The following is an 18,723-nucleotide window of genomic DNA, read 5'->3' on the forward strand; positions in this document are numbered from 1 at the left end:
AAATCTAAAGCTTTACTGTAAACAAAAGAATAACTCCCTCTTCCCACCACTTCTTTATTGTCTCACTAGAGTTCTGCCTTATATTGGCCTAAGTAAAAGTAGTAAGATCTGCAACAACAACACAGGGTTGTTTCAAACAGAGTTAAAGGGTAACACAATCAGCAATGCTTGATGAGTGATACTTTCTCACTATATGTATATGTTATGCTAAAACTGATGTGAAGTTATTATGCTAAATAACTGATGATGTACATGTATTGACAGAATACCACAGCAATGTGAGGACAATAGACTGGTGCAAGCAGAAAGGGGGAAGTGGTTATCAAAATACATTTAGGAAATCATAAATTCTATCTACAGTAATAAAAGATGATTTAAGAATAGTAAGTATACCCACAACAATTATTAACAAAATTCTCATAAGGCTAAATATTCTGATATTTAATGAAATGGAAGACCATTATGTTATCTTCAGAACTGGCTTAAAAATAATTTTTTCCTATGTTTCCCTTAAATCCAAAAATAATTTCCAGTAAATCAAGAAAATGTTAATCTAGGAGTGGCATATGATCAAACTGTGGTGCTTTTTTTCTTAAAATGTAATCTTTGTGGATGCAGTTTAGGCTAATACTCTATCAAAATATGAGAAAACATCTCAGTGCTTTTAGGTGTAACATAGACTTTTTACTTTTAATTTGTTCTGTTGATAGCTTCATTGTTTTAATTCTGATCTTTAGATACTGTAAAGGAAAGATTAAGACCTACCAGAATGAATTAACTGGCACTTCATAAAGTTTCATTTCTGGAATGCCTGCCATAGTCCTGGTATTCTCCAAAAGCCTGACCCAAAAAATATTTTGAATTTAGCAGCATAGCAATCTAAGTTTAAGAGCTTTTAAAAATCACTTTATGAGTTTTTTCACCTTGCCAATTTGTCATATCTAAAAATACTACGAAAATTTCAGACCAAGGTTATTTTCTGACACAGTAGTGTAAACTTATGCTCAAAGAAAACCAGGATTTATGGTAAAAGTGCTCAGTGTTTGTAGTGAGCCCTGTAGTAACAACATCACTGAAGGGGAAAGACAGACTTGAGAAAGGGTTTATTTTCTAGTGATGTAATTATGCACAAAAATTTTTAACAACAAAAATTACTGTGGTTACTTTGTTAATATTTTTTGGCACAAAAGCCAGGGGTACAGCAAAAAGGTTGAGACCACCTGCAAGTTAAACAACTAGAAAGTCAGTCCATGTGCCCTGGCAGGTTAGAGCCACAAGCCCAGAGAACGAGCAATGAGGGTTTTTGGTAGTAGTAGGAGGTACTGGAGTAGCTTTCTCTGCTGAAAAGAGGTGCAGAACACTGGCATGCTTTTCACTGTCTTTGCATTCATTTAAAAAAAAAAAAAAAAACAAACAAAAAAACCCCAAACAAACTATTACAGATTTTCAGTTTGGTGAAAGTAACTGCTGTTGCATGTTCTGATAAACAGTGTCTCTCTGGAGAGTAGAACAACATAGAATCATAAATTCATAGAATGGTTGGTGTTGGAAGGTGTTCAAAGATCATCTAGTCCAATACCCCTGTAAGAGCATCTTTCACTACACTAGGTTACTCAAAGTGCTGTCTCACCTGGCTTTGAACACTGCCAGTGATGGGTCATCCACAACTTCCTCACATAACTTGTTTCTGTGTCTCACCACTGCTATTAAAAAATTAAATCTTTTTATCTACAATTTAAACCAAATCTCTTTCAGTTTAAAACTGTTGTCCCTTGTCAGGTCTCTACAGTCCCTGGTAAAAAAATCTTTCTATACCTTTTTAATCAGCCTTCTTTATATATTGAAAGGTTGCCGTGAGGTCTCCCTGGAGCCTTCTCTTCTCCTGAACAAACCCACCTGTCAGCCTCTCTGTTCAGGAGAGGTGCTCCAGCCTTCTGGAAATAACAGTCTTTCTTGTGCTGGGGTTTCTAGAGCAGGATGCAGCACTCCAGGTGGGCTCTCTCCAGAGGGGATGGAGTATTTGGGAGAATCACCTCCCTCAGCCTGCTGGTCACACCTCTTCTGATGCAGCCCAGGATGCAGATGCCTGTCTGGTCTGCAAGGGCACATTGCCAGCTCATTTCCAAGTTTACATCCCCCAGTATCCTCCAGTCCTTCTCTGCAAGGATAACTCACCATTAATTAACCACACAGATTGCAGAGATACCAGGAATTGTCCAATACTTGTTTCAGCCTGAAGTAATCCCTGTGGAGTAAGGAGAGATGGCTCCTTTCTTCAGAGTATTGCACAGATTTATCCGGGGGAAGGTTTGGGAGGGCAAATGCATACAGAGAGGGTATGAAATATAGGAGCTGAGCCTGCAGCAGGAGTGTGAACTGGGAGAGAAGGAGCAGGGGCTCCCTGCAGCTGAGGGCAGACCCAAAGCCAGATTTCAGAGGTGAGGGACAGAAGAGGCTTCCCAGGCACCCTGAAGAGAGCTGGCAAATCAGAGCTGCTGGCCGGGGCTGGACTGGGGTAAGCTCCTACTCTTCATGAACAGAGCTGACAGGAGACCTATTTAATCAAACCTTTTAAAATCATATTCACCTCAGAGCTCTGCACTCCCTCTAAAGGTTATCCCACTGCAGATTATTATTATGCTCTCCAGTAAATCCAGCTGGAAGATTTCTGGTGGAAGGTTTTTTTGGGTGGTTTTTTGTTTGTTTGTTTGTTGGGGCTTTTTTCTTTGTTTTTTGGTTTGTTTTTTTTTTTCCTTTTTGTTTGTTTGTTTGTTTGTTTGTAAGGGAGAGCCCTTTTTACTTTAAAAACATTCCACTTCAGTGAACTGGCTCCCCAGGGATCCTGTCACACCAAGTTTCTGTCACATCATAACACCACTTGCAATGTCTTCTTGTATCAGATGACAGGTTGGGATTTTCAGAGAAAGCAAAGCCTTGTCTCACTTTTAGATTCTGCCGGTGTAAGCTTATATTCCACCCTAAAGGACAGTGCTGACCCATCTCAGGGCTGAAGCTGTATGGCAGACTGGATACATAACTAATTTAGTTTTCTTTCAAAGAAAACTGTGCAGATGAAGCAGGATCTGCCAGTCCAGACAGAATTCATTAGCAACAAAGATTACATGTTTCAATGTTTGCTCCCTTGTTTTGACTGCAGGAACAAGGAGAAACAGTTCTTAATTACCAATAATCCCTTGCATGCATTATTAACAGACTATTTTGTTCAAATAGCCAGTACAGAGTAATTAATCTTTTTTGATGATAATGAAAACTTTGTTATTTATTATTTTGTTAGAAGAATCTTTCTCAGGCAAGGCAGCCCACCTTATGAGGGAAATAAAAACAAAAAAAATGTAGTTCAGTTTTAAAGCTGCAATAGAAAGCTGTGATTAGAAAAAAAAATATTCAGCTATCACATATTTAGAAAAATAGGAGAAGAGAGTCAGGCCCAAAGCTATTAGAAACTAGGGAATTCAAAGTGATAAAGAAACATTGAAATGGAACTGTATTATGGAATCTCAGAGTATCAACACAATTGATGATATTACACAATATTGTAGAACTGTCCATCAGGTAAAATAACAACCCATTTTTATAGAACAGACAATTTTGCTATCAGAAGTGCTATGCCATCCCACAGAATGCCCAGGGTGCAAAGAAGCTCCTTTCATTGAGTCATGTTCTGCAGTGAAAAATCAACATCAAAAGCAAGCAGTTTAATTCATTAGTTATTAACAAAAACATGTCAGGAAAGTCAAGCATACTGTGAACATTGCTCTGAATGCAAAATATGAGACTGCTGGGAAACCTTTGTTTACTTTTTTCACCTTGATTGGAGTTTATTTTTCAGATGTTTTTCAAGTCATTGAGCTTGAGGGAAAGGTGAATTAACAGGCACAGCTTCTCCTTCTGGCAGAAACCTTTGTATTGAATATTTATTCCATTAAGAAAGTGTAGATGTAGGATGAGAATGTGTTTGAAACTGGTTTTCCTTCTATAATGGCTATAAGGGTCATTATTATGATTTACTGTGAACAGCACAACATAGGACAGAAAAATGTCACCCCATCAATTACTTGCTCCTGGAAAGGCACAGCATCTCTAGGAGGTGTCCAGTCCAATTTATTTGGTGATGGAGAAGAACAAACATCCACAGGAGCTACAGGAGCTATTCTGGTTCTCAGTAAACAGACTCCAGACAAGAACTTCCCCAAACAGACCAGTATTGCAGACTGTAAAAATTCTTCAAAGGATTTTCCAAATTACTAATTTAGGAATAGTGTGATGAAGTATAGCAGTTCCTAAAAATTTTCCTGGAGCAACAGTGAAGGAAGATGGATTTATAGCATATATCACATACCCAGGAAATCTATTCCATGCCTAACCTGAAGTCTGAAAAACCAGAAAACATCAAGAGCAAACAGAAATTTCAAGCAGGAATGCTATAACTAAATTGGGGTGCTTGGGGATGTTAAGGTTTGTGCACTGGTTCTTGGGAGAAATAGCCCTTGGGGAAGGGCTAATTCCAGGCCATAAAGTGGCAGCTGGTATGGCTACAGTGCACGTTAGTAGCCTTTTGTTTATAGAATAATGCTCACTGCAGGTCAGATTAAACTCTGGTTTTAAGCCAGGTTTTTATGGCATTACAGGAAATAGATCAGTCAATATAGAATAATGTCAAGATATGTAAAGAAGTGAAGTCAAGATGCTCTAAAGGAGTGGCAATTGACTTGCCTCAGGATTCTCTTTGAATAGCATTGTAGGGAGAGGTGGTGACATGAAACAAATTATTTCAGAGATGGAAGACGAAAGGGTTTCTGCACTTCATAAGAGACCTTCATACCTTGAAACTGAATATAACTGATAAATATAATACATAGGGATGGCACTAAATTCACTGCTAATTAAGCCCAATTTCAAACTCCCTTTGATTTTTTGGAGTCATGCTAAAGGACAATAATATAGGTTAAAATATGACTCATTCAGTCATTTCTAAGGACTACATTTAAAATGCCAAAAAAAGAGTAAAGGGAAAATTCAGAAAATTACTATAAATGTTAAAAGCAAGTGAAATTAAGCTCTTTACAAAGAAGCTATAATAAGCTATGAAACTGTTCTCAGCATTAATCTTAGTAAAATTCAGGGTGAAAGAGTTTTTCACTGAAAGTTCTGCTGGTTGAGATGTTCAGTGTAGGATATGGAGTTGGCAAATATCTGGTGCTTGCAGTCACAAGTATATAACATTGGCATTCGGGATCAAATTCTTACATTGCTTAGAGGATTTAGATGAGGTAGGACTGTACTTACTTCAGACTAGGAAATCAAAAGAAGGAGAGGTAGGAACATTTCCAGAGGAGGGCTGGGCTGAGGTAAGATGCATAGCAATTTTCAGTAACTAAACAGAAAGAGTACAGTGCTTCAAGTCCTCATTTATACAGACTTTTTTATGTAAATGTGTTGAACCACTTCCTACCTATTCAGTCTTTCTTGGTTTCTGGACTGGATGCTCTGGAGAATCTGTAGTTAAATAATTTGCTTTCCAACAAGGAGGATAGTTTAAAAGCAGGCATTTGGAGAAACCAAGTTGGAGTGAAACAGGGATATCTGTGACCAGAAGTTCGAATCCACAGTTACAGGAAGCCACTGGACAGATTGCATTTGAGCCAGGGAGTATCAATTAAACTGCTTTACAGACTGCTGATGGAAACTGGGCCTTCACCTTTTTTAGAGAGAAGTAAAGCGCTCAAAAATTTACAATGTTGTGTGGCATCAGGATCCAACTGCGACCTACCCCTGACAGAAGCAATTACCCAGGCAGGTCTCCAGCGAGGCTGCTCTCCTGAGAGAGCCATTTCCATTGTCGAAGCATTAAATGGCTGCGAGAATGGCCTTGTACAGGTAAACTGAGACCCCATTGTTGCCCTAAAGATACTGAATAACCAGATCCTTTGAAGTGTAAAAGCAAGAAAGATTTTCACAACTGATACCTTTGTCTTCGTGTCTCTGGAAAATTGTCACAGTTCTTTCTCCTAAAGGATGTTTGGGATGCCAGGTAAGCAGCAATCACTGCAGGAAGGCTCTATGAACTTAAATGTTACAATCATGTAAAAGAAACAATCTCATAGAAGAAACAAAGGCCTACCTTTGTCCTTATCTTAGATCAGGAGGGAAATATAAACAAGGCCAAGAACATGTCTTTGAACACACGAATCTGTAGAAGCATCAGGCACAGCTCTCAGACCACTCAATCTTTATTCTCCCTCTGATCCTACGATGATCCATCGAATTTGCCAGATTCTTCCCTCTTCTGGTTCATTACTAATCAGATAACTTTCCTGAGTGGTATTTAGACAAATTTTTTCATGTTTACCTTGCAACTTTCCAATTGTTAAGCTGGTACACTGAAACAAAGTAGGTGCAGCATTCTTTTAAACAATCCCTTCTGTATCAGAGGGCATTTACAGCTCATAGTCTTTGTTCTCAGCTCGAGATTCTAGATATCAGAACAGATTCATATCGATAAAGCACACCATAGATAACACTACAGGTCGGATTCCACAGCCAGGGGATCGCTCAGTAGAGAACCAGGTCAAAGAATAGCACCTTTCCCCAAATAAAAATTCAGAGTACAACCTGAATTTTCTTCTCCTCCTTGCAAATGCCAATAACTGGTAGCAAAAGCAAAAAAAAACCAAAAATTTAGCTAAATTATATCAAAGTGGTATTGTGAACTGACCTTTCCAAGCCTCAAACCAATAGGCAAGTCAGAGCTCATCTTACAACAGCAACCCAGATTCAGAGCACACCAGTAAAATTATAAACTGTCTTAGGAATTGTTCACCTGACATGAGGCAGTATCTCTGGCAAATATTTATTTTAGCAATATGTGACAGTACTTCCTGGTGTGCTGGCTCAGAACTGTTCAGGGAGTTGGGAGTACCATCCTCGTTGATAAGGAAAGAATGGCTACAGGCTGAAACCAGCTGAGCCCTGGCCCAGCTGGCTCAGCTGAGCACTGGTTCTCCTGGGGTTACCCAATTGAAGTTTATGCTGGTGTAAAGAATTCACACAAAAGGAATAAACAGTACTTGGAGTCATGCCACTGATTTTTCTTGAGTTACGCCAGGGAAATGTTTGACTTGCAGAGACCAGTCAGGAACTGGAAGAGATGGCCTTGGGCTGCAGATGAAGGCTTGACCCTGCACACGTGAGAAGCAGCCACACAGCAACAGCAGCAGGATCATGGTCAAATAAAGCTCTTTCAGGCAAGGTCACCTGTGTTTAACTTTGCCCATTCTGGTGGGGAGCTTGTGGCAACAGCCTAAAGAAGGACACACAGACTTTTGCTGCAGTCCAGCTTGCCAGTATCTTGATTAAACAGCCTCCTGGCTGATTTTGGTTTTGTGGTGGGTTGAAAGGTGTTTGATCCATTGACTTGAGTACTGTGTATGCTTTCAGTCACCACAATATAAGATATTAAACTATTAGAGAGGATCCAAATGAGGGCAACAAAGACAGTGAAGGGCCTTGAGGAGAAGCTGTATTAGTAGGGGCTGAGGGCACTTGGTCTGTTCAGCCTGGAGGAGACTGAGTGGAGACCTCATTGCAGTTATAACTTCCTTGTGAGGGGAAGAGGAAGCATAGGCACTGAATTCTTCTCTGACCAGTGACAGAAACCAGGGGAACAGTCTGAATTTGCATCAGAGGAGGTTTGGGTTGGATATTAGAAAAATGTTCTTCACCCAAAGGGTGCCTGGGCACTGGAACAGGCTCCCCAGGGAAGGGTCACAGCACCAAGCCTCACAGAGCACAAGGAGTGTTTGTACAATGCTCTCAGGCACAGGGTGATTCCTGGGGTGTCCTGTGCAGGGCCAGGAGCTGGATTCCATGATCCTTGTGGGTCCCTTCCAACTCAGCATATACTGTGATTTTGTAATATTTACTGACTCTTTTAGCTGAAGAAGCTGAAATTCTACTAGAAAGGCTTTACCTTGCTGGCAGCTAAGTAAGACTCTGCACCTCCAAACAGACAACCAAAGAGCTCTCTTTAAAACCTGGCCATCAGGGCTCTAAGTAGTATCACAGAGACCAGTTAGATGCTGGATTGAGTGAGTAAATGGAGTGCCAGGTGTTACTGGGAATGAAGAGGGATCATGTGAGATTTCACATGATCAAAAGCATCCTGGAAATGGAAATATGCCTTTGGTTTGAGCATTTCACTTGCTTGAAAAGCAAAATGCATGCCAAAAATGAGCAAGAAAGCATGCTTTTAAGTCAATGCCATTTTCAGCTTCTGTATAAAACCTCATCATCACCGAGACAGACAAGAGAATAGAAATCTAAAGACAGCTGGAGTGAATAGATTGTGGTTTATTCCCTTCTCTCACCTCAAGATAATGCAGAGATATGAAAGATTTCTGATCCTGTTCCTGCTAAGTCATTTTGCTGACAATTATTGATTTGCAGGGCTGGTTGGCTGGTTGATTTGCATGAGTGTCTATATAACTACTTACAGAGTCTGCTTACTATTCTGATGACAAAAACACTCAAGAATGACCTCTTCCCCCTCAGGGAAAGGCAAGGAGGAAAGAAAGGAATGTCCTTTTTTTCTGTGCTGTTCCTTGCATTGCAAAAGCATTTGTGAGCTTGATTTGTATCAATAAAGACAGTTTTCTGGCTTAATGTGAAATTTGTACATGAGCCTCAGTCAAGCAGCTGTGCCTTCCAAGGATACTGCATTGCACAGACAGTTAACTGAATTATTTGGAGGTTCCTATAACTTATGATCAAACAATATAAAGGATCCCCATAATTTTAAGATCAGTAACATCATGATGAAACAGTACACATCAAAGAAATGCGACATCTGCTGGAAAGATTTATTATGAAAAAGAAGCAAAATAAAGATTCCTTGGGGCTCAAGGGCTGCAACACTTTAAAAATGGAAAGCTAAAGCATAATGTATATCATATCTACTTGGTCAGTTCAAAAGCATTCCCTGCAAAATAATTCTCAAAAAGCCTCCACAGCAGGCTGTAGGACACTAAGAAAGTCACAGTCTTCAGTTCTCTTTCAGGTCACAAATTGCACAAACAACAGAACCATCTGCCTTCCTTGTGTACTCTCAAAGTATTGCTGGATCATTTTGATCCCTGTCCACATGAAATACTGTCACCAGTACCACTGAGCATGCTAGCTGGGAGTCAATTTGTAACACAAATCATGGTCATGTAACCAGTAGTGAGACTGAACTAACACACAGATCAGAGCTTGATGTTAGCAATGAGATAAGGACTCCCAATAAAGGTGCAAATACATTAATTTTGTAGTGTATATATAAGATCTATGTTTTTACATTCCTGATATAGTGCTCACTGTGAAGAAGGAAAAAAACCACCTTGACTTCCTCCAGTGACACAGAGTCACAGCCAAAGTAGATTTGGGACCACTGGGAAGAAGAACAGAAATGTGGCCCTGAGCCAAGTTCTTCCTCTGCCTGAACTACAGTTCTGGAAGTGATTGTTGATTCCCTTCAAGGGAAATGAAGTGATACACGTGGTTATGTTTTAAAAATGTGCACTTTCTTCAGGCAGGACTTTTGAAAGGCATCAGTTGTCTCTAGAGTGTCTTGTAATAACCTTGGTTTATACATCAGTGTGGGATTAAAGACATCAGCCACTTTGCCCCATTAGCATCACTGAAACAGCAGAACAAGTCCTCTTTGAAATGCAGTTTATTCTACAAACATTTAGAATAAAATCTTAGCTAATTTCCATAACTGCATATAATACCAGAAAGAAAAAGCGCTAGTATGGTCATTTGAAGGTTACTCACAGCTGTTCTCTAAACTACTCACTTGCTAGGGAAAGATTAAATAGGAGATGCAATGTTTCCTTTGGTTTATACTCATGTTCTCCTCTTTGGGCATTTTGTTTCCACACATCCACATTCATCTACGTACACATATGTGAACTGGACTGTTTTGTGGTTCGAGCAAACCAGATCCACCTTCACTTTGTGACTTCTTTTTTCATGGCAGCAAGTGCATTTGTGTTCCATTTCACTGGCCTCAAAAGAATACCTATGGAAATGAGATTTTTCATATCAGTCTGCTGCCTGTGATCTTCCCAAACTCATCTGTATTTGCTGCTCCAAATGCACATACTACTAAGGAGCAAAATTTCCTATCTATTTTTCTGCTTATTCATAATTATTCATTCCTTTCCTCAGGATGCTATTGGCCATGCAGGATCAGATTCTTTGACACCAGTAAGAAAAATACCAGTAACTTCAGTGGATTTTGGATTAAACCCATTTTAGCAAGACAGAAAGGAGCAATTCATGCAGATAACAAAAGGCAGGAAAACCTCCTAGAACTGTTCAAAAACCATACAAGGACATGTACATTTAATAAATTTTGCTGACATCTTTCCCAAAGGATCTGTTTTCCTGACTAAGATAAGGCACTCTATCAAATTGAAGCCATTGCTACTGACTGCTCTTCTGCACACCGTTTCCCAACAGGATCCCTTCAAACAGCAGGAAGGGGACAAACAGCTGCAGCCCACTGGTGATAAGAACCCAGGAAGACAAGCCACAGAGGAGGACAGGGGAAGACTTCCTACTTACACAGAGTAGGTACTGCACATCCCTTCACAAAAGGGCACTGGGACAGGAGCAGCTGACTTGCAGTTGCCATGGACAATGTATTGCTCCTTCACACTGCGCTTGCATTTGTGTGGTAGGTCAATACCTGGGCAAAAGAACACTTCTGTTAAGCTTCTTCAGAATGGGGAACAAATGTTTTGAAAGGTATCTACTAGTAAACCAAGGACAGTTCATCCTAGTAAAATTTTTCACAGTTCAAATGTACAACCATAACCACAAATGAGAATGCAAAGAGGCATTAATTCAGCAAAATGACTCCCCGCTGGTCAATGCACTTTTCCACTTGTGGACTAGCTTTAGCATGTAAAGATACTGTTGAATCAAGACCTAAAGGAGACATGAAGGGTTTAGGTTTTTCTAAAATTCCTATAAATTACATTTGTGACTCTATAGCAACCCAGGATTTCTGAGTGGATACTACAGGAAAAAAAACCCAAAACTTTGTTTCCATGCAATCTGCAGATGCAAGAACACAGAGAATATTTTTTACAAGTTTTCTTATCAAGAATATAGTTTAAGCTAACAGTATTTCAGTTATTTAAAAACAGAGAAAAGCAGATAAAAAATTTTAGTGTTCCCATTGGAAGAACGAGGCAGATTTTTAATTTTGGCTGTGAGGTACAGAACAGTTCTGCTGCTGTAAAACTGTCTTTCAGTTTGTGAAATGTGCAGGCTTTCAGTGCATGCAGAAACAGGGCTACCAGCAGGGAAGGACCAAACAGTATTAGAATAGAGAGTCAGTGATTTAATGCACTCACATGTCTTACAACAGCCATCTGAAGACACCTCAACTGTCCCCTGTATTGAAAGTAACCAGAACAGTCAGTTCAGATGCATGTAGTGCTAAGCAGACAGTAGTAATGATGAGAATTCAGTTACAGTCCCTCATCTCTAAGCCACATAAATTCCTCATCAGACCTATTTGTGTACCAATTACATACAAAGCTGCTCAAAAAACCCAAACCAAAATAAATCATCCACCAAGGAAAGGAGTGAATTTTCTTAGAACTATATATCCTCTCACAAGCCTGGTAAGTTGCCCTGTAATACATGCCTGGTCTTATTTAGGTCCTATTGGAGCCAGCATAAAAACCCCAGCCCCAGAGAATGACAGCTGTCTCTGGAATTGAACAGCCTGGCAGAGCCTACCCCACAGCTAATTCAAGTACCTGGCTGTCCTAGTCCCTGCTTTGATCTGCTGTGAAGTCCCAAAATGCTTCTGAAGGTTATGGAAATGAAACCACCAATAGCTGAAAGTCTGTGTATAAATGTTACCCCTTGCTTATTCATGTTCCTCTTCCTCACTTAATGGTACACCTCATATCAGAAGACACTTTATCCATCAGTCCCTCAGGATCCATGGTGTTCAATTGCATTTTACAACAGTGATGTTTCTCAAGTGATGAAAAATCCCTCCTTGCTATTGCTCCAATACCCTTCTCTTTCAAGTTCCAGTGCTTATCCCACAACAATGTAAATTGTGTGGGCTGTTTGCAAATATTTTTGCTTAATTTCCATGGGACACAGGGCTGGAAAAGCACATTTCCTTCCAACAAGGATGATCATACGAGAAAGATCAAGAAATACTCATTCAAAACAGCAGATATAACTCCCAGGCCAGCATCAGGGCTCATTACAGAAGTCTTTTTCAGGCTGTAAAACACTTACTGGCACACAGTTTGCTTCTTCAAATGGTAGGCAGATCTTAATTGTACTAATCAAGGAAAACTGGCCTGCTGATTCAGTGCACGTGTACTGAGTACAGTTGTCATATGGATCTTTATAACTCTTTCCAACCTGATAAAAATAGGAAAAAATAAAAAATAAAATTAAATTAAAACAAAACAAACAAAAAAACCCCCCACAAAACAAGTCAATGGAGTATAGCAATAAAATTAGAAAACTGAAACAGTAATAAAGTCAATGAACTGGCAGAGACTGGGTTGTTCATATCACTCTGAAAGGGCTGAGATGTCTGCAACTCATATCTATAAATTATGGACCAAGCTCACCCACTACCAGTCTATGCAAAATCATTTCTGTGGCCTCCCACAGGGAAAGAATGCTAGAATGTGTATAAAGGTATTAACAGAAGTGCCAGAAGGCAAATGTGTTAATGTTTGTGGGCTAAAATATACACAAAAGAGCAATAACTCTTTCAAAATATTTCAACAGTTTTCTTTTTTAATAGATGGAAGAAAATTAAAAGGAGTGAAAGAGAAAAAAAGTCTTTACAATAGAGGTTAATGGATAACTGCAAAGCCTCCTCACGCAGAGATAAAAGCTCTATATTGGAACAGAAGAATCTAGCTGGTAAGATAAATTATCAAGGAATAAAAGAATGAAATAGAAAAGATGCAGAACACAAGAGCTGTCAAAGAAGCAATAGCATGTAAGACAAGCCACTGGTTGAAACAGCATCATTAACCATACACAGGAGCAACAGGCTGTAATAAAACCAAAGAGCTAGAATCAGGGAATTATAGTATCATTAGGAGTGGAAAAGACCTCCAAGACCATCAATCCTTTAAAGGTTCACCTCATGCCTACACAATGCTACATTCGCAAGACATGATGTATTAGCTGTGTATGTTACCAAGTCACAGAACATTACAGCAGCTGCGTCACTTGGTTTCTGCCTCAGCAAATTCAGAAGCAGTGGCAGCACAGCTCTATCAGCTTGCTCACACTGTATCCCCATATCTTCAGGGCAAGATAATGAAATTGCTTCAGATGGGAACAGTGTGATGTGAAGCCAGCACATGTATCTCTGCAAGAGCAGCATTACACCATCCCTTCCAAATTCTTTCTTGCTATTTCATGTCAAGAGAAGTGGAGGTAACATGATTTCCATTCCTGCCAGAGAATATAATTGTCAACATGGTAGCGCTTGTGAGATGCACACAGCAGGGAACAGCTGTATAAACATATACATTCACTTGGAAACACAGACATTTTTACATCTCCTTGAGATCCTCCCAGCCTTGAAATGCTTTGATGATTCAGCCTTATTGTGCAGAGCAAGGGAGTGCTTACCTCTATGGTCACATTGCCAAATGGAAAATCTGCCACACATGCCACTTGCTGGCACTGGCTGCAGCACTGACCCTTCTCTTCCACATAGCGAAAACCCTGCGGGAACAAAGTTTCCATTTATCCACGTTAACCCATGTCTTGTTGCTGAAGCATCTTTGGATCAAAGCTATTCTGAAAATGGCAGAGGAAACGAGCCAACCTTCTGGTTTCAATTTTGTTGTCTTTTGAAACCTGTTGGAACCACATTAAGCCTGACAATCAAAGCTGGTAATTTAGCACATGATTACTTGCAAAATCTGCCACAACTGCTTGGTCTGATATCATTATCTACAAGAACTATTGCCGTCAGAGACATGAAGATTTTCTCCCCTGTGTTTTAGGTATTCATTGGTCTTCTAGTGGCTGTGGGTGTGGCTGGCTTCAGGAAAAAGTGTAATGAAAGGTTATGTCCATTTTTAACATTGGCAGTGCATCTGTCCTTATCTGGGCATGAATAGAAAAGCAACCACCCTGCTTATAGTCAGTAACAGATTGACAAACTTGAGTGCTGATTCTCACAAGTACTGAGAAGTAACTATTCCCTGCCCAAAAGTGAAAGTGTCTGGAAACATACAAACCGCTGTGCAGTTTCCTTACCATCTTCATTTATGAGATGACAATGGACAACATCAACAGAATGACATAAACATCTTTCAGCAGTCAGACTTTAACAGGTTTGCAATCATTTCCCCCCAGGGCACCTTTCCAACAGTGACCTCTTAAATTTGCTGGAGCAAAAATAACCAGCACTCTAAAAATGACTTTACAAAATGAATAGAAGAGTCTGTCCTGCTGTGTTGCATGGATACTGCAGTTACACTGTCCTTGTTTCAACTCAACAGCCCTTGTGGTCAAGGAGGTGCTGACCTGCTGACAGGTGGTTTGGCATTGCACTGGAAGGCACTGGATGCGGTTGGTCTGTGTCACAGGATCCTGCTCATCCATGCACACACAGTTCTCACAAGAGCTTTTAGGCACCATTGCCCCTGGCTGGAAATACAGGGGAGAGAGAAAACCATGACAAGAATTGAGAGGGTTCTGGAATAAACATACCCCTGGCCTATCAAAGAAACTACTGCTTAAGAGGTTTATTTTTGGAAGAATTTCCTGAAATTAATATGCATCCAGATCTCTAAAACCTCACCATTGGTATCACAAAACGAACACAAGGCTGACACTCCCAAGTGTATCAATGATGTTAAATGAGTTCTCATAAATTCCAAGCATCTATTTTTGGTCAGTTTGACCAAGCAATAATCTTGCAACATTCAACAAGATTTAAAATTTGTATTCAATCACAGTTCTGACCCATTGACTCTAAAGCATAAGCAAGACCTCTTATAGGAAGCAAGTTGCTGGTCTCTAGCATTACCTATTCAGTAACTTATTCCAGAATTACAGATTGCTTGGGGCTGGGAGGAGACTACTGGCAGGGAAGAATTACAGGCCATCCTAATCCTGCTTTTTGTATGAGTGTTGAAAACAAGACCTTCAGATAATTCTGACTCAAGCAACATTAACTCATAGGAAGAAATGTCTGGAAGAAGACCTACCTTAAATTCAACTCCTTCAGAAACACATACACCTTTTGGTACTGTAAGAAACATAAATGAAAAGGTTGTGCTAGGAATGCTGCAGTTACTGTACTCATCTCTGAATTGTGAGTGATTTAGAGAAGTCACAGAGTAGAGCTCAACTTAATAGCTCATACAAGAGGTGGAAAAAAAAGCAACAAGTACATGATGCTAGTTAGTATTCAGAAGCCCACATGTATCATCTGCTTAGATGTATGCATCAAGTGAGGATAATTCTATACCCTGGTATTTTCCATAAGGTAAAATCTATTTGCCTTGTGGGTTTTTTACCCATGCTTGAAATTACTTGACCTTTTTTTTTTATTGTTAACCACCATGCAGTTAACAAAGCTAATGGGTTTATGTGTGTGAATCTGGAAATACTGTTTGGCAGCAGAGGTTCTGGATATGTTCAGTTTAACCACCATTCAGTACATAGACAATAGCTTACACTCCCTGAATACTGGCTACAGAAAGCCTGAACCAATTATTCTAACTCAAAACAAACAAACAAACAAAAAATCAACAACAACAAAAAAACAAAACCAAAAAGCACCCAATTGTAAAAGCTGAGAGGGAAGGGAACAGGCTTCTGCCCCATGATGTTAACTCATTTAGAAAAATCAAATACTTCAAGGAATAAATACAACACCTTAAGGAAATGCAGTACTTACTACAGGAGAAGATAGGGCAACAACCATCCTCAGATATAGCAACCACTGGCTGGAAACCTAAGTCACATCCTGTTTTGTTGATAATGCAGGTTTTTATATCACATTCTGCAACAGACAGCAGAGACAAAGTAAACCAAAGCATCCCATCCAGCAGTGTTACTTCAGACAGTGTTACTTGGGAAAAACCATCCTATTACCATTGCCAGGATCCTCTGTCCTGTGTCTTGTATAGATACTGGGAATGGCCAGGTTTAGGAGCAGGCTACTCCTCTGCTGTGGTGGGCATTTGGGACTAGGAGGATGCAAATGCAAAGCTGAGGGCAAACATGTATCAGGAACCTCCACAGGAAGCCTTAGGGAAGCCTGGAAGATGAACACATCCTCCCTTACAGGGTAAATCTCTGTGGAAGGATCACCTTCTCCTCTCAGAAGGACAGGAGCCAAAGGATCCTGTGGAGCACCTGCTCCACAGGGGATTTTCCAGTGTAAATATCTGCCAGGTCAATTAAGAGTACAAGCTGGACCAGAGCAGTTCTTTTCTGCTATCAAGAGCTCCTGGCATGTAGATGGAAGTAATGACCACTCCAGTGTGCTTATTTGAATCTGCTACCTGTGGGGCACCACATCTCACTTTAGGATTACTGATGAAGGCAAATGATGCCATATTATGACATGTGAAGGATCTGCTCACCACAGACTGTCTCTGTGCAGCAGGGGTCTTCCAGACGTGGTTTTATTTTGCGTACAAAGCCTTCCTTTGTGCAGTTGATAGGTGGAGATTTAGCACAAGGGCGGGGGAAGCAAGAGACGTTCAGGGTCGCTTCATCACAAGTACAGTATTGACAGTCATGTTCCCAAGCCTCTCTAGGCTGTAAAAACAAGAGGGATAGCAGTTCAGAGAGCAGAACCTGGAAGCATTATATCAATGAATGCCTGCTGCAAGCCAGTGCAGGACTGAGTTGAGCTAATTTATTGTGTAGGAAAATTGCAGTTCAAATCCCAGCGGGAGAGGAAGGGAACAGTATGAAAAAATGCCATTATTTGCCACTTTCCTTTGCAGGCTTATGTGTTTCCAGGAGGAAAGCCTGATAGTTCTACCGGGAAACTGATTCCCACAAACTGCTCTTTCTGTTTCTGTACCTCAAGTGATTAAACAAGTTCTGGACTTAATAAAACCTTCTTATTTTCTCCCCATTGTCATTGCAGTTCACTGCGTTTTAAGCTTAGAATTAAAAGAAACAACTTATGCAGTCATTTTTGCAGAAGGTCACAGAACACAGATAAACTAAAAACCATATTTTCCTTTCTCTTACCTTTTTCACTGACCCATCTTGTGCAGTGCAACCTATAAAATGAATTAGATGTTACTTTAAAGGTAACTCAATCAGGGAAAACAACAGAAGAAGAAAAACAGGAACAGAAAGAAGGTATTGAAATCTAAAAACACCCACAAAGAAAAATTCAGAGTGCGAAGTCACAGGTTGTAAACACAAAAACATCTTAAACATGCTGTTTTTGTTCTTTTGAAAGTTGTACCTTCTGCATAAGAGCAGGCAGAAATTTCCAATCTGGAATGCTTCCAGCCTCACCAGGAAGGGTCAGTAACAAGGTCTCCTCCATTTCCTCTGTACCCACAACAACCCCTTAATGCACACTTCTAGTCAGGCTCTTCCCCCACTTCCCATAGCATCATTTGTACCATTTCTTACCACAAACAGACACACAAATGCCATCACGATCATTTAGCAGAATTTTTCCATCAGGACAGTAGCATCCTTCAACAAACACTGATGTGCTGTTTTGGGAGGGAAGGGTGTCCATAACGATTCCTCTGCACAGTCAGAATATAAATGAGAATGAACAAGAGGAAAAACATAGCCCAGGGCAATCAAGACACCTAAACCCCAAGGGAATGTGAACTTCAAACTTCCCTGGCAATATTCACATTATGGACTTGAAAAACGCCTTATAGGAAATGACCCACCTGCTGAAGCAAGTGTTTCTTATTGCTTCCCCGCATGGCTTGTACACCTGATCCTGAGGACAGCTGGCCTCTGTGGAGCATTACAACACACAAGTTAAACTGCCCAGACCCGTGTGTACCCTCCCTCGAAGGGACAAAGCGCCAGGCTACCGCAGAAACCTCCCGGGTGGGCACAGCCCGGCGAGGGGAGCCCTGCAGCTCCAGCCGGAGGGGCCGGTGGGGCCAGCAGGGTGCGAGCGACAGGACCAGCAGCGCTCCCCGGATCCATGCGGCGGCCCGAGCAGGGCAGAGCACGCAGAGGGAAGCGGTATGTTGCCATCTAGTGCCCAAACTGCGGGGAACACACAGAACTCCTCCGAGCCACGCAGGAGACACTGTGGGCCTGGTTCTCCCTTGTTTTCCACCAGGTCTCGACTGGAACAACCTCTTTGGATTGTTCCTGCTTTTTCTCAGGTCCAGAGAAGCAGAGGAGGACAGAGCAGATCAGACTTGCTTCACCCTAGGGGATGTTTTCCAGGCTTAATCGCTGCCCATTGCCAGGCTCACAGCACTGCTATTCCCGGGCTCACAGCACTGCCATTCCCAGACTCACAGCACTGCCATTCCCGGGCTCACAGCACTGCCATTCCCAGGCTCACAGCACTGCCATTGCCGGGCTCACAGCACTGCCATTGCCGGGCTCACAGCACTGCCATTGCCATGCTCACAGCACTGCCATTTCCAGGCTCACAGCACTGCCATTCCCGGG

At 40.9% G+C, this 18,723-nt stretch overlaps 1 protein-coding gene across 1 annotated transcript in view; it reads right to left on the reverse strand.

The window, feature by feature from the left end:
• Window positions 1–8,881: 8,881 nt before the first annotated feature.
• Window positions 8,882–18,723, reverse strand: part of LOC130254300 (mucin-5B) — a 43,046-nt gene continuing 33,204 nt past the window's right edge. Inside the window, exons 36-47 of the mRNA XM_056493685.1 lie at window positions 17,976–18,045; window positions 17,701–17,822; window positions 17,305–17,336; window positions 16,683–16,860; window positions 15,992–16,096; window positions 15,297–15,337; window positions 14,611–14,733; window positions 13,705–13,800; window positions 12,337–12,465; window positions 11,427–11,466; window positions 10,630–10,753; window positions 8,882–10,081 (exon numbers count right to left, since the gene is read on the reverse strand). Of these exons, the coding sequence (XP_056349660.1) occupies window positions 9,907–10,081; window positions 10,630–10,753; window positions 11,427–11,466; window positions 12,337–12,465; window positions 13,705–13,800; window positions 14,611–14,733; window positions 15,297–15,337; window positions 15,992–16,096; window positions 16,683–16,860; window positions 17,305–17,336; window positions 17,701–17,822; window positions 17,976–18,045 (1,235 nt within the window). The 3' untranslated portion in view covers window positions 8,882–9,906. The remainder of the gene's footprint in view (window positions 10,082–10,629; window positions 10,754–11,426; window positions 11,467–12,336; window positions 12,466–13,704; window positions 13,801–14,610; window positions 14,734–15,296; window positions 15,338–15,991; window positions 16,097–16,682; window positions 16,861–17,304; window positions 17,337–17,700; window positions 17,823–17,975; window positions 18,046–18,723) is intronic.

Source organism: Oenanthe melanoleuca, chromosome 5 (genome assembly GCF_029582105.1).
Source record: "Oenanthe melanoleuca isolate GR-GAL-2019-014 chromosome 5, OMel1.0, whole genome shotgun sequence".
NCBI lineage: Eukaryota > Metazoa > Chordata > Aves > Passeriformes > Muscicapidae > Oenanthe > Oenanthe melanoleuca.